Source organism: Canis lupus, chromosome 1 (assembly GCF_003254725.2).
Source record: "Canis lupus dingo isolate Sandy chromosome 1, ASM325472v2, whole genome shotgun sequence".
Taxonomy (NCBI): domain Eukaryota; kingdom Metazoa; phylum Chordata; class Mammalia; order Carnivora; family Canidae; genus Canis; species Canis lupus.
In genome coordinates this window covers 98,421,081-98,436,214 of record NC_064243.1, presented here as the reverse complement: position 1 = coordinate 98,436,214, position 15,134 = coordinate 98,421,081, and the positions used below count along the sequence as shown (strand labels likewise).

General features: G+C 61.6%; 1 protein-coding gene and 1 long non-coding RNA gene across 3 annotated transcripts in view; one reads left to right on the top strand and one right to left on the bottom strand.

The window, feature by feature from the left end:
• Positions 1-1,357: 1,357 nt before the first annotated feature.
• Positions 1,358-8,500, bottom strand: LOC112644894 (uncharacterized). Its single transcript, XR_004806682.2, has 4 exons — positions 7,350-8,500; positions 7,176-7,250; positions 2,894-3,027; positions 1,358-2,035 (listed from the first exon to the last, which is right to left on the bottom strand). It is a non-coding gene; the product is annotated as an uncharacterized LOC112644894 (long non-coding RNA).
• A 630-nt stretch (positions 8,501-9,130) lies between these two features.
• Positions 9,131-15,134, top strand: part of PHF2 (PHD finger protein 2) — a 67,066-nt gene continuing 61,062 nt past the window's right edge. Inside the window, exon 1 of one of the 2 annotated variants that reach the window (XM_025423635.3) lies at positions 9,131-9,296. In XM_025423635.3, coding sequence (XP_025279420.1) covers positions 9,199-9,296 — 98 coding nt within the window. In that variant the 5' untranslated portion in view covers positions 9,131-9,198. Of the gene's footprint in view, positions 9,297-10,576; positions 10,728-15,134 lie in introns of those variants that run through there. The other variant, XM_025423636.3, reaches the window with a different exon arrangement.

The window sequence follows — 15,134 nt, the reverse complement described above, 5'->3', positions numbered from 1 at the left end:
AGCGCGGGAGGACGCCCTGGGCCCCGGGGGCAGGGGGAGCGCGGGAGGACGCCCTGGGCCCCGGGGGCAGGGGGAGCGCGGGAGGACGCCCTGGGCCCCGGGGGCAGGGGGAGCGCGGGAGGACGCCCTGGGCCCCGGGGGCAGGGGGAGCGCGGGAGGACGCCCTGGGCCCCGGGGGCAGGCGGTGCGCGGGAGGACGCCCGGGGCCCCGGGGGCAGGGGGAGCGCGAGAGGACGCCCTGGGCCCCGGGGGCAGGGGGAGCGCGGGAGGACGCCCTGGGCCCCGGGGGCAGGGGGAGCGCGGGAGGACGCCCTGGGCCCCGGGGGCAGGGGGAGCGCGAGAGGACGCCCTGGGCCCCGGGGGCAGGGGGAGCGCGGGAGGACGCCCTGGGCCCCGGGGGCAGGGGGAGCGCGGGAGGACGCCCTGGGCCCCGGGGGCAGGGGGAGCGCGGGAGGACGCCCTGGGCCCCGGGGGCAGGGGGAGCGCGGGAGGACGCCCGGGGCCCCGGGGGCAGGGGGAGCGCGGGAGGACGCCCTGGGCCCCGGGGGCAGGGGGAGCGCGGGAGGACGCCCGGGGCTCCGGGGGCAGGCGGTGCGCGGGAGGACGCCCGGGGCTCCGGGGGCAGGGGCTGCGGGGGCACCTAGAGCTCGGGAGTGGGGTGAGGGCGGGTGGGGAGAGCCCCGCTGACACACAGAAGACCCAGTAGAGCGCACCGAGTGCCGCGGTCGCCGCTGCCCACGTCAGCCCTCACCCGGGCTCCCTGCCGCCCCGCCCCGCCCCGCCCCGCCGCCGCTCTGGCGTCTCCAAGGCCGCACAGCCCGCAGTTGCCGACAAACCCTGCGGGCGGCTCGGAGAACGCCGGCCACACCACCCCGACTTCGCGGTCGGAGTACTGGCCCGCTTCCGGCCCGTGCGCGAGGCGGGGCCTGCGCCGCTTCCGGCCTGTGTGCGGGGCGGGGCCTGCGCCGCTTCCGACCTGTGCTGGGGCCGGGCTGTGAGCACTTCCGGCCTGTGCTCTGGACCGCGCGAGGCCTTAAGCGCTTCCGGCCTTTGCGTCGGGCTGGGCGGGGCCGCGGGCGCTTTCGTCTTGCGCGCGGGGCGAGGTGCACTTCCGGCTTGTGCTCGGAGCAGGGCGGGATCGCGGGCGCTTCCGGCCTATGCGCGGGTCAGGGGGGCGAGCACTTCCGGCCTGTGCGTGAGGCTGGGCCGCGAACACTTCCGGTCTGTGCGCGGGGCGGCCCCCTGCCGCCCGCGCGCGCGCCGTCCCCTCCCCTGCCGGCCGCTGCCCCCGAGCGGGTCGTACACCCCGTGGCCGCCGTTTCTCGTTTTCCTCCGTAGAAATGAGCCCTCGTAGATCTTGTTGCAAAAGTAACAGGTTTATTGCAGTAACTTCCCAGAGTGCGCTCAGACCGGGAGCGGTCCCTGGGGAGGCTGCCCACGGACGCCTGGGGACCTCGGCGGCGGACTGCGCCCGGCATCGCACCCGGCCTCGCACCCGGCGGCACCCTGGTGGCTCCCCACCACTCTGCACTCCGCTGTGACCCTAGCCCCTCCCTGTGGCCGTGCGCGTGCCTGCCCAGTGTGGCTGCACATGGCGGTGCCTGCCCGGCTCGAGGGCCCCAGACTCCGAGGGCGGCAGAGGCCGCACTTCCGTGGCACTTACCTTTCGGGGCGCAGTGCAGGTGTGTGTACATGAGGCTGTATCAGCTAAGGACACCAGAAACAACAGGCTGACGGGCTGCTGGGGTGGGGAGGACGGCGGTCTGCAGAGCCAGGTCGGGCTCAGGGCCAGGGCGGCCAGGAACTCATCCCACAGGTGAGGGGAGAAGCCGCTGCCCGGGGTTGTGGGGCGCCGTCTTGTCTCCTCACTGGAAGGCTGGCCGAGGGGCGGGAGGCGCAGGTTGGCCGGTGGGATGGCACAGCGGGCTTCGGGTTTCCCGGACCCGCTCCCACGACGATGTTTTCTCTTGTATCTTAACGTGCCCTCAGTTGGTCCGGGGGTCCAGTCAACAGATTAATATCCTGGATTTTTGACCTTCAAAACCCATGCAGGGGCAGACATTTAAGAACTAATTGACCGCTCCCACCCTCGCCTGTTAGCCCCTGCACGTGCAAGGGGAGCTGCAGACACGTCCTCGCCCTCTGTGCTCCTGGCTCCTGAGGAGGCCTCTCACCACCCTGCGTGGGCGGGCCCAGGACCCTGGCTCTCCTGATGCCTGCCCTCGGAGTGGCTCTCTCCCAGCCATCTTACTCTGCTGTGGATCCTTTGTGCAATACCTAATGTACGCCTTTCAGTCTTTGCTCCTTCCTCCCCACTTGGTGGAGCGAGCCTTGCAGAGGCTGCTCTGCTGTCACCACGAGGGCCCCTGGCTGCTGCCAACTAGGCCTCCGCCCTACCTCTCACCAGCATCTCACTCAGCCAGGACCTGAACACAAGGCAAAGCAGACTCTGCACCAGGCATGTCACCCTGTGCTGTGTACTGGACTGCGCAGTGACATCTTGGGAAGTCCACTGGGGGCTGGCTGGAAATTCCCCAGGCAGAGTGCTAGCTGCTTCAGGACACCGCCTGCGATGGCCCTGGCCCACTGTGCTAAGACCTGGTGGCACCACAGCAGACCTACCCAGGCTTTGTCACTCCAATTTACTCCTGGTGTTTGTAGAGACCCATCTCTCCACCCTGACTGACCCACGTGTGGGTTATGTGTCACCCTGGTGCCGGTTTTCCCAGAGTAACCGGTTTGCCCTGTTCTTTTGTTTTATTAACAGCACCATTTTGGATGGTAAATTACAGAGTCGCTGGGCTGAGGGGCTTTTGTCTACAAACTTCCTGATTCCAAACATCACAGGGCCATCCCAGAGATGGTCAACCAGAAGAGCATACTCATTACCTACCAGAAAAACCCACAAGGCTTCCAAAGTCCCCATGGGTCAATGTTCATTTCATTGGGTTCTGGACCAGATTGGCTTGGGCCACATCTCCCAAGGGCCTGCTCTGACAACTCTCCTGGCATTCACCGGGTGGCTTCCTGTGTTACAAAAGCACACATCCAACCCCAAACTAGTAGCTCCTTTCTGACATCTCCCACCCCCAAAGCATTACTGCCTGGCATCTGCTCTGGCACCTGAGCTTCTTGGAGGTGGGATGTGTCTGCCTGGGTCACCGCTATAAACCCTGCACCTGCTGTGTACTGATGTAGTAGACAACCTAGATGGATGGGCAAACCCCTCAACATGCACAACCTGCCCAAGCTGAATTGTGAAGAAATAGGACATCTCATAGTCCTGTAATTACTACAGAGACTGAATCAGTGATCAAAAGCCTCCCAGCATGGGGTAGCCTGGGTGGCTCAGAGGTTTAGCACGGCCTTCAGCCCAGAGCATGATCCTGGAGACCCAGGATCGAGTCTGTCAGGTTCCCTGCATGGAGCCTGCTTCTCCTTCTGCCTGTGTCTCTGCCTCTCTCTACCTCTCTGTGTGTGTATCTCATGAATAAATAAAATCTTAAAAAAAAAACCCCACAAAAACAAAAGCCTCCCAGCAAAAGCCCAGGACCACCTGGCTTCACTGGTGAACGCTGCCACGGATTTAATTTAGAAACCAGTGACTACCAATCCTTAAATTCTCCCCAAATGTTGAGGAGGGAACACTTCCCTAACACTTTCCCTGAAGCCAACATGGCCCTGATACCAAAGCCAAAGACTCTACAAGAAAAGAGAGCTATGAAAACAACCCTCATGAACCTTGAGGCAAAATTCTCAGCAAATACCAGGAAACTGCATGCACTCCTGAGTTAGAAAGATGGTACACCCCAGCCAAGTAGAAGTGGTTCCTGGAATGCAAGGATGGCTCAGTCTCCAGCTCACTCCCTGTGACACCACGCTAACGGAACAAAGGGGTAAAGCCCACAGGATTGGCTCAACCAACGCAGGAAAAGCACTTTTCAAAATTCAACACACTGTCATGATAAAAGTGCTCAACAAACAAGGAATACAAAGAAATTTTTTCAGCATAGTAAGGCCACATATAAAAAGCCCAAAGCAAACATCATACTCAATGGTGAAAAAGCTAAAAAAAAAAAAAAAAAAAAGGTAAAAAAAAAAAGTATTTCCCCTAAGATCAGAAATGAGAAAGAGGCCACTTTTACCACTTCGGTTCAACACAATATTGGAAGTTCTAGGCAGAGCAATTGTGTGTGCATAAAAAACAGCATCCAAATTAGACAAAAGAAGTAAAATTATCTTTGTCCACCAAGGACATGATTTTATGTAAAATCATCAAAACTTAGGAACTCAGAAGACTCCACAAAGTACTGTTAGAAGTAATAAATTCAGCAAAGTCACAGAAATTAAATCACATAAAAATCAGTTTTGTTTCCATACACTAAGAATAAACCAAGGCGCACAATCCCATTTATAAATCAACAATAACAAAGAACCCCCTCCCCTCCAGAAACAACCTAGAAATACACTTCAGCAAGGGGACAAAAGATTTGTGTGCTGAAAAGTATAAAACATCACGGAAAGCAGTAAGACACAAATAAACGGAAACACATCACACGTCCATGGATCAGAGTACTAACATTGTTAAGATGGCAATACTACTCAAAATGACCTGCCAATTCAATGCAGTCCCTGTCAAAATTTTAATAGCCCTTTTTTCCAGAAATGGAGAATTCAATCATCAAATTCAGAGGAAGATGTAAGGACCCTAGAAGATGTGAAATGAAAAAGAGCAAAGTTGGAGGTTCATGCTTCCTGATTCTAAACATTTTTTTTTAAGATTTTATTTATTTGGGGATCCCTGGGTGGCTCAGCGGTTTCGCGCCGGCCTTTGGCCCAGGGCGCGATCCTGGAGTCCCAGGATCGAGTCCCGTGTCAGGGTCCTGGCATGGAGCCTGCTTCTCCCTCTGCCTGTGTCTCTGCCTCTCTCTCTCTCTCTATGTCTATCATAAATAAATAAAAATAAAAATCTTAAAAAAAAAGAAAAAAAAGATTTTACTTATTTATTCATAGAGACACACACACAGAGAGGCAGAGACACAGGCAGAGGGAGAAACAGGCTCCTTGCAGGGAACCCGACATGGGACTCGATCCAGGGTCTCCAGGATCACACCTTGGGCGGAAGGCAGCACTAAACCGCTGCACCACCAGGGCTGCCCATGCTTCCTGATTCTAAAACTTACTACAAAGCTACAGAAATCAACACAGTGTGGCCTAAGTCTGGACATACAGACCAATGAATGACAACAAAAAGCCTGGAAATAAATGGTCAATGGATTTTGACAAGGGTGCCATGATCGTTTAATGGGAAAAGAAGAGCGCTTTCAACACATGGTGCTGTGAAAACTGTGTCTCTGCAAGTGAAAGCAGGATGTTGACTCTTACTAATACCAATACAAAAATTAACGAAGAATGCATCAAAAGCCTAAACCTAAAACACAGGATCGATCTTCAGGACACTGGATTTGGTGATGATTTCTTGGATGTGTAGTCAAAATGTGCAGGCAACAAAGAAGAAAAAATAGTTGAACTGGATTTCCTCAAAATTAAAAAGTTCATGCATCAAAGGATATGATATATCAACAATGTGCAAAGATGACTGACTGAGAAAACATCTATCTGGTAAGAGATTAATATCCAGAATATATAAAGAACACCTACAACTAAACCAAAAAACACAGCCCAAATCAAAAATGAGTAAAGGACTCAAGTGGACATTTCCCCAAAGAAAATATAGAGATGGCTAATAAGCCTACGAGAAGATGCCCAACATCATTACTCATTAGGGAAATGCACATCGAAACCACAAGGATTCAAATTTTTGCCACCCAAAACAAGCATTACATTGAACTGCACATTGAAAAATCAAAATAAAAATTTTTACTTCAAAAAAAAAAAAAAAAACCCAACCCCACAGATAGCACTGCAGCCACATTAGGACAGCAGTAGTGAGCACACCACACACACACACAACCAGACAACAGGTATTGGCAAGGATGCAGAGAAAGGGGAGCCCTCGTGCCATTGGTGGACACACAAACCGGTGCAGCCGTTCTGGAGAACCGTGCAGAGGCCCCTCAAAGGGTGTGAGAGAGACACACTGTATGATTGACCAAGCCCACTGCCAGATACACACACGTAAAAGCAGGAACACAAACAGGTATTTGCATGCCCACGTTCACAGCAGCATCATTCCCGACAGCCAAACAGTGGGAACAAGCCGGGAGTCCTTGAACAGTGCTGCACATGTGAGGCATGGGTTGGATACAGGAGGGACCAGCACCCTGTCTTACGAAGGAAGGGAGTCCTGATAGTTGCTGTGGCTTGGGTGAGCCCGGAGGGCTTGGAGCCCGTGGAGTGAGCCCGTCACAGGGCCTGTCTGCACAGGCCCCACCGCCACCAGCCCCCAGAGCAGTCAAGTGCTCGGACACAGGGAGCAGGGTGGTGGGCAGTGGGGCGGGATGGGGGTGGGGTGGGTGGGCAGTGTTTACCTGGACCGGGATTTCGGTGGGAAGACAGAAGTTGCAGGGGTGATGGCTGCATGACAGGGCGCGTTTCCTGCCACAGGGCTATGCCCTGGAGAGGGCCAGCTGGTGAGCCGCAGCCTGTGTCACTGTGCTGAGCGGCCAGCCCACCTTTGCTTACCCTGTGGACAGGGAGGGATCCCCTGGGCCAGGAGGTGACAGCAGGGCCTGCCCTCGAGGCTGGCTGCAGGTGCCCACCCTCCTGGGGCCCCTCGGGGGTGCTGAGGTCTTGATGCTTACACAGATGCATCCCCCGTGTGCCGGGCGTGGAGGGAAGTGGACTGTGCCCCCAGGAACGTGGTGGCTGTGGTGGCTGCGGAGGCCAAGAGCCGACCATGTGGAAAAGCCGCAGTGGGAGGGGACATCTGCCTCCCTAGGCCACCGCCCCCTGCTTCCTGGGTCCCCCCTCTGTGTGGCCTGTGAGCTTGGGTCAATACAGGCCCTCCCCTCTGTGCTGGTCCCCCCAGGGCAGTGGGACACGTGTCACCATGCCCTTTACAGCAGGAATGTGGGCGCTGCAACATGGCAGGGCATACAGCAGGTGCTCAACGCGCAGCTGAGGAAATGAGGGAGAGACAGGAGAATGGGGAGGGGAGGCGGGCTTTCTGGAGGGTGAGCACGCAGAGCCTTTGGGGCCCCTGTGGTGCTTACTTTATGTGCAGTCAGCTCGCAGCCTCCGAAGACCTTCGAGGAGCAGAAGAGCACGTGTGCAGAGCCTTCCAGACGCTGCGACGTGAGCGGATGGGCAGGGGTGGGTGACGGGAATGGTCCCTCCCCTCCGGGGGGCTTTCCTGCTCCCAGCCTCAGTGGCCCTGTGACACCCACCTGTGTGCCTGCTCCCGTGCTTCCCTGGCTGCCGGGTGCTACAAACGACGAAGCACAGCACCCGGAAAGCCTCTGACCAGCGCTGGTGACATTGTCATTTGTAATCGGGCAGGGCTGCCCAGTGGGGGTGGCCTCCCTGGCCCCAAGGGGCCTCCAGGAGTCTCTGGCCTTGCTGGACGGCAGGGGTGGAGGTGGACAGTGCTGCTGTGAGCGAGTCAGCACCATGGGGGGGGACCGTCACCCAGCCGCGCCCAGGCCACCGCGCCCAGGCCCTTGAGCCTCCTTGCACATGCAGCTCCCCCACCTGCACTACTTCACCCAGGGCAACGGCAGGTGCTTCCTGGGGCCCTGTGTGCCTGGCCCAGGAGGGATGGAGAGGGCCGAGTGGCCACGGTGGCTCAGGTGGGGGATATGGGTGCTCAGTCCCCAGTGTCTTCTCCACTCTCCCCCCCACCCACCGCCCCAGCCGGGGCACTGCCAGGCTGCAGCCAGGCCCCCCTCACTGGGGATGGTGGGTGACCATGTCAGGCGCGCTAGCCCCAGAGGAGGGAGGGCTTCGCTGAGTCGCCACAGGTGGGGCAGGAGGCCCTGGGTGGGGAGTTGGCACCCTCAGGAGGAGGGCACAGGGCATAGGCAGGCTCCCTAGTGCACCCCCAGAGGGGCACGGGGCACCCTCACAGGAGCCTGACCACCCAGGAGGCCACAGGGCCCGGAGCCAGGCAGCAGCATCTTGGGGGCCTGTAGCACGATCCTGGGTGTCGTGGTGGGGGGGGGCCCACATGGATGGGTGGCCGGGCTCCAGGGCAGGGAGCCTATGTCAGCCGTTCTGCAGGGACTGAGCACTCCTACAGGGGTCCTGTGTGGGCAGCTGAACCCTGGGTCAGGGAACAGGGATGGGGGGGACATGCGGGAGACACCAATGGGCATGTCCCTCTGCTCGAAGGTCGCGGCCACATTATTCCTTGGCCGCCTGTCGGGAAGGACATGGTGCAAGGGCTCTCCCCACACCAGGGGCTCCCCCCTGTGCCCTGCTTCCCCCTCCCAGGCCGGTCCTGGTTCCTTCATCCCTCCTCCCCCACCGGGTCCCCCATGGGCTCCCCCACCCCACCTCTCTCCCAGGGTCCCCCCTTCCTCTCTCCCCCCACAAACTGCCCCCATTCCTACCTCTCTCCCATGGGGTCTCCCATGGGTTCCCCCTCCGCACCTCTCCCCCACCGGGTCCCCTCACCCCTCCCTCTCCCCCCCACCCTTCCCTCTCCCCCACGGCCCCCCCGCCCCTCCCTCTCCCCCACAGCCCCCCACTCCACCTCTCCCCCCCGGCTCCCCTCACCCCTCCCTCTCCCCCCCAGCCCCCCCCCGCCCGGCTCCCCCGGCCCACCTTCACCCGGCAGGTCCCCGGCCCGCCTTCTCCCCCGGTCCGCGGCCCGCCTTCCTCGGCAGGAGCGGCGGCCCAGGCCGGCGGGCGGAGGCGGCGCCACCCGGGGCGCTGACGTAGAGGCCGCTCGGCGGCCGGGGGTCCCTTCGGTGGGGCCGCGGCTCCCCGCCCGCCGCCCCCGCGCGTCCATTCCCTTTTGTGTCCCGCGCGCGGCCCGGCCCCGCGCACACTCGCGCCCTGCGCCCCGGGGCCGGCGGGCGGCTCCCGGCGCGGCCCTGCTCCGCGCGCCCCGCTTTGTGTGGACGCGCCGGCCGGGTGCGCGCGGGCTGTCGTGCGCCCCCGGCCCCGTCCCGGCCCCGGCCCCGGCCCCGGCCCCGGCCCCGGCCCGGCCGCCGGCCCCCCGCCCGGCCCGCCCGGCCCGCCCGGCCCGACCCGGAGCGCAGCGCGGGCCGAGGGCGGGCGGGCGGCGCGAACATGGCGACGGTGCCCGTGTACTGCGTGTGCCGGCTGCCCTACGACGTTACCCGCTTCATGATCGAGTGCGACGCCTGCAAAGACTGGTTCCACGGCAGGTGAGCGCGCGGCCCGCCGCCGCCCCGGCCCCGCCGCCCCGGCCCCGCCGCCCCCTCCCCGCCGCCCCGGCCCCGGCCCCGGCCCCGGCCCCGGCCCCGGCCCCGGCCCCGGTGCGCGCCCGCTCGCCCGCCCGCCGCTGCCCGCCCGCCGCTGCCCGCCGCTGCCCGCCCCTGCCCGCCGGCCGCAGGCCCCCGCCGCCCGCCGGCCGCGCGCCCTTTTGTGCCCGGGGCGGGGGCCGGGGCCGGGGCCGGGGCGGGGGCCGGGGCCGGGCGGGCGGGCGGGCGCCCCTCGCGCGGCGCACAAAGCGGGCCGGGGGCCGCGCCGGGAAGTTGGGGCGCCGCGGGCGGCGGTGACAGCGGGGCCGCGGGGAGGCCGGCTCCAGGCCCAGGCCCGGCCCGCCGCCTCCCCCGCGAAGTTGCAGGAACTTTCCCGGCGCGGGCGCGGGCCCCGGAGAGGCGCGAGCGGCGGCCGGGCCGGGGGGAGGGTGGGGGGCGGCCGCGGCGGGAGGGCGGCCCGGGGGGGGGGGGGGGTCCGGCGCGCCCACCCCCGCCGCGGAGCCGGAGCCCGGGACGCGGGCCGGTGTGTGTGTGTGTGTGTGTGCGCGCGCGCGTGTGTGTGCGTGTGCACGCGGGGGGGCGGCGGGTTCCCCCCGCACCCCACTTCCTTGGCCCGCGGGGTGGGTGACCCCACGGCTCCGTGGGGGGTGCCGGGCTGGGCCCCCCTTCTCCTGCTCCCCCCTCTGCTGGGGGGCGCCCGGTTCGACTTGACCTGTGCTCTCGGGGCCGGGTGGGTGCCGCAGGCCGGCCTGGGCCCCTGGCTGTGACCTGGCCCCGGGCCTAGTTTTCAGAGCGAGGCCCCTTCCCACCCAGAAGTAAGTGGGGAGGAGGAAGAAGAGATGCTCACGGTGCCCAAACTGCTCCAACAGGTTCTCACGTGTTTGGGCCTGGACAGGACAGGGGCCAGGGCCGGCCAGGGGTGGCCAGGGATGGCCAGGGCCCGTGCCCTCCGGGGCTCCACCAGCCGGGCTGGGGCGACCAGGAGTGTGTGCTGGTGGGTGGTCCGCAAGTCCCTGGCTCTCCCGCTCCCCTGAAGGGTGGATGGGCCGGTAGCTCCGCTGGTTCCCAGGTTGGGGAGCCAGGCAGCCAGATGTGACAGGACCACATCTGGTTGGTCAGTACCAGGCGGTGGAGAGGGGCAGCGCAATGCCTGTGGCAGGGACCCCGGGACGAGGGGGGGGCACTGGTGTGGGCAGGGACACCTCCTGAATTCCCAGGGGGCCTCGGGGGCTGCCTTTCTGCCTGTGGATTCCCAGGGCTGCAGAGACCCGGGGCAGACAGAGGTGTGTGGGGGCTGCCTCTGGACTCTCCAGGACGGTCCTGCATGCACACCCACCAGCTGGCATCCCTTCCAAGTTCATGGCCGGACCAAGGGTGAGAGCTGCCACCTGATCCTTCAGGGCTACTCAGTTCCAGAGATGCTGAGAAGCTGACCCTGAGCTGCCAGCCTATGGGGGCCCTCCCCTCCTCCCCCTCCTGCACCTTCTCCCCCTCCTTCTTTCCTCCCCCTCCTCCCCCTCCTCTCCCAGGGCCTACTGAGCTGCCTGGGTGCCCAGGCCCCATGGAAGGCCTGGAAAGACCTTGTGCTGCGAGGAGCCCTCTCTGCCAGGTTGGGAAGGCAGGCCAGGTCTGAACTAGACTTTGAGACGGGGGTGTGGGGTTGGGGGGGAACCCAGCAGTGGTGGGGGGGCAGACCGGGCAGAGGGGCTGAGAGCTGGTGGATCTGCTGGACTGGCCAGGGTACGTTTAGCCTTATCTCCTTACTCCTCATTTCTCAGGGGAGGGCTTTGATTTGATCCAGTGTAGGCACAGGTTAGTTCATCAGCCTGGAGTCACTGCTCCGCACATGGGGTGGCCCTGGTGTCTACGGGGCCGTGCTCCTCTCCTGCCCTGGGCACATTGTCAAGGGCCTTTCAGAAATGAGTCATGACATAGCTTTCCCTGGGGACTTGGGGCAGGTGCCGAGATGGGGCTCACAGGATCCAGGGGTGGGTCTGGGCACCCTTCCTCCTTGCCCCTGCACAGACCCCCTCTTCTGTGATGAGAGGGTGCCATATGCTGCTTGTGCTGCCCCAGACTCTCCAGATCCATGTCTCCCCATCCTCTTGTTTACTTGGGGTTCGACAGCTCGCCTCATTTTATTTTCTTTTTCTTTTTTTTTTTTTTTTTTTTTTTAGAGAGGAGAGGGTGCAGGGATACCTAAACTAAGCAGGCTCCATAGTGAGTGCGGAGCCCGACTCAGGGCTTAAACTCACGACCTGAGCCCAAATCCAGAGTTGGACGCTTTCCTGACTGAGCCATCCAGGCGTGCCTCAACTCATTTTTGAAAACTTTATAACTTTTTATTTTTGAGAATTTTGGACTTAAAAGAGTTACCAAAGTGGTTCCGTGTCCATAGACCCGTCAACCTGCTTCCTCTGAAGGTAGCATCATGGCAGACTATGCAACAAGCACAGAAACTGAGGCAGAAGCATGGGGCAGGCCCCAGCGGGCTGTTAGCCAGGTTTGACTTTCCCTGACTGCTCCTGCTCTGTTCCAGGACCAAGGGTGCATTTCAGTCTCCTGAATATTTCTTTTAGAAGGAAATTTTGTATCATTCCCTGAAATAGCACATTAGTGTAACTTGCAGGAGAGGTACTGTAAAAATAAACATAACCGTTAAACGGCGGCAGGCTCCAACTTGTCCCACCTGTGATCTGTCACGTCCCTCCAGGGCACCGTGTTTGGGGAAGGCTGGGAAGGGTCTCTGTGGTCACCCACACTCACAGGGGCCCAGGCTTTGCCGGGAGGGTCCCAGTGGTGTCACCAGGCAGGGACGTTGTTGGGGCAGCTCGGTCCTCGCAGTGCCGCCTGTTCCCAGGGCACGTTGGCCTCTGCAGGAAGCCTGTCTGCTGGGCTGGGCTGGAAGGGAGGAGCGGGTGGCACCCCATCTCCTGGGTCCGGGGCACCCTGCCGTCCTGCCGGCCTACCCCCGCACCGCCTGCACGGCCCGCACCGTGGCTCAGGACGCTGTCCTCGACCTGGGGCAGGGAATTGTGGCCAGCTGCCTCCCGAACTGTCGTGTGTGTCTGGCAGGAAGTGTGGTGCCCTGTGGGCTCGGGGACTTGCCTCCCAGGTTTGGGACTGCGGAGCCCCCTGGGGCCTGTGTCCCCACCGCTGCTGCAGCCGCAGCCGCATCGAGGCTGCTGCAGGGAGTGACCAGCATCTTGCCTTGTCACCACCCTGGTGGAAAACGGGAATGAATGTGTTAGAGTGCCACACATCCCGAGGCTTCCCGGTCCCTGTCAGCCGTCAGTTCCAGGGGCTCTGGAGGCATCAGCAGTAAAATTGATTTTAAGGAGCTCAGAAGCCGGAGGTGTGGTGCATGCCCTTGGGCGACAAGTTTCCTTTTCGTCTCTCGGTAGATGTTTTTGGGCACGTGTTGTGCATGGGTTGAGGTGCTGGCTGCAGAGGTTTCCAGGGTCACAAGGCACATCCGTCACCTCTTGTGGGGTTTCTTCGACCCGAGACAGACTTGGATATGAGGAGCTTGGTGCCAGCCTGGGAGAGCCCTGTGGGGCATGGAAGCCGCATGGGACCAGGGCTGGGAGCCCCATGGGGCCCCTGACCCAGGAGTGGAGGGGTGACCTGATAGGGTTCCTCTGGCCGTCGTGGAGATGTGGGGGGACACGGGTGCGCCCAGCAGCCAGGCCAGGTGAGAGGTGTGGGCAGGCCGGGTGTGATCTGCGTGCAACTCTGATTTCCACTTGTCCATGTGTGCAGCTGGGCTCCTCCCCACGAGGGGCCCCTGCTCTGGGCTCACCATCCCAGGACTGGTGGGCTTTAGGGGTACTTCCACGTCCTTATCCCACCCACCCATCCCTCTTGGGGTGGAGCCCTGTTGGGAGTCCTCGGCCCCCACTGGCTGGCCCTGTTCACCCCAAGAAGCGAGAAACATGTGCACGGGAGGGAAAGGGCCCACCAGGGTCAAGCTTCCACGCCGTGGCCTCCGCACCGGAGGTGGCAGTTACGTCCTCGAGCTGGGGCTTCCTGGGTGTTGGGAGGCCATGCAGTCCAGGTGAGTGTGACGGGTTAGTTGGGGAGACAGTCATCTTGGGACCAGGAGTGCTCAGTGTGTGAGTCAAAGTGGCTCTGAGGAGATGGGGGCAGTGTCCTGCCTGCACCTCGAGGGCACAGTGGAGGCCCCGTTCCTCCGTCCTTGGAGTCAGGCTCGCTGTCATCACCACGGTATTGCTTTTATTGGAAGTAGTGGGCTGCAGGCATGTGTGATATGGCCTCCGTCCTGCAGCTCGGGTTTGTCGGGGTCGCTCAGGCTCAGGCCTAGCCTGCAGTTAGGCAAGGCCCCCTGCCCGGGCACCCTCTCCAGTGGGCCATGCCCCCCCCCCACCTCTGTGCTCAGAGCACCTGGCCACATGGTAGGACTTTCTCCCAAGAGAATGAGGAGATTGAGGGTAAGTGTCGGCCAGGAAGTGGGATGTACCGGGAGAACCCTGCACTGAGGTCCTGGGGGGGAAGCAGAGCCCCTGGCGGGCTGCTGACTGGCCAATGTGGCTGCAGCCCTTCGGAGGGGCTCTGGCATCACGCTTAGTCCTGTTTGTCGGGTCCCACAGTGGCCTGCCAGTCGGCTACCTCGTCCCCTCACGCCACAGTGAGAGTCCTCACGCCTGGCAGGTGCAAGCACCCAGCTTACGTTAGTCTGGCTTGAGGCTGAGCAAATGGTAGGCACTGACAATCGCAGCCGTGTCCGTGGTTTCCCAGACCTGCTCGGAAGGAAGCACCTTTGCGGTGGGGAGTCCCTGGGGGTGCCCCTGCGACCCCACTGTGCCCAGCGCCCTGCGCATGCCTGCTCAGGGCTGTGCCTTGGGCCCTGCTCCTCCTCCTCCGACTTGGTCCTCAGCCCTGTGGCTGGGTGCTGCTGAATGAGCCCAATCTGGGGCGAGGGCCCACCACCCTGTGAGCGCTGTCTCCTGCGAGGAAACCTGGGATTGTAGCAGAGGCTGGCTGTGCCCCCACATGTGTGGCCTGTGTGCAGAAACCAAACTTTTGTCTTGGTTGCTGCTTATTTTTAATTGGGAGTGAGATGTACACGTGGTGCTGAGTGTTTGAAAGTGCGGGGTTTACTGCATCTTGTGCGCTGGGAATTTTGCATTGCCACCTCTGTCTGGTTTCCAAATGCTTTCGTCACCTTAGAAGAAAACTGAACCCTTTAAACAGCTCCCCCATCCCTGGACAGCTGTCCTTGAGTTTCCCATGACTCGGGGGATTTCGGTGTTCTGGATGTTTCCTACGAAGGGAATCCTACCACGTGGAACCCGTGTGTGGCTCTTCCCCCCAGCATGGCTGTCAGTCCATCAGGGTGGCTCCTGTCCACGCTTCTCTGGCGTAGTGCAGTGGGCAGACCAGGGTGGTTTACCCACTCCATGGACATTGGGTCTTCCCACCAAAGCCGTCGTCAATAGAGCCGTCATGAACACTCGTGTGCAAATATTTGTTGGAAGACCTCCCTTCATTCCTTTGGGACATTGCTGTGTCCTGCGGTTATTCTGTGTTTACCTGTCGAGGCGGCCACAGCTCTTGTCCATGAGGCTGCGCCATTCTGGGTTCCCACCACCCGCGTGGGAGCCATTGGATTCCTCTGCGTCTTTGCTGACACCTGGCATTTCCCACTTTATACATCCCAGGCCTCCACGTGGGTATGGAGTAGACTCTATCGTGTCGATAGACATTGTCCTCATGGCTGATGATGGTGAGCGTGGCTTCATGTGCTTGTCGTCCCTTTGT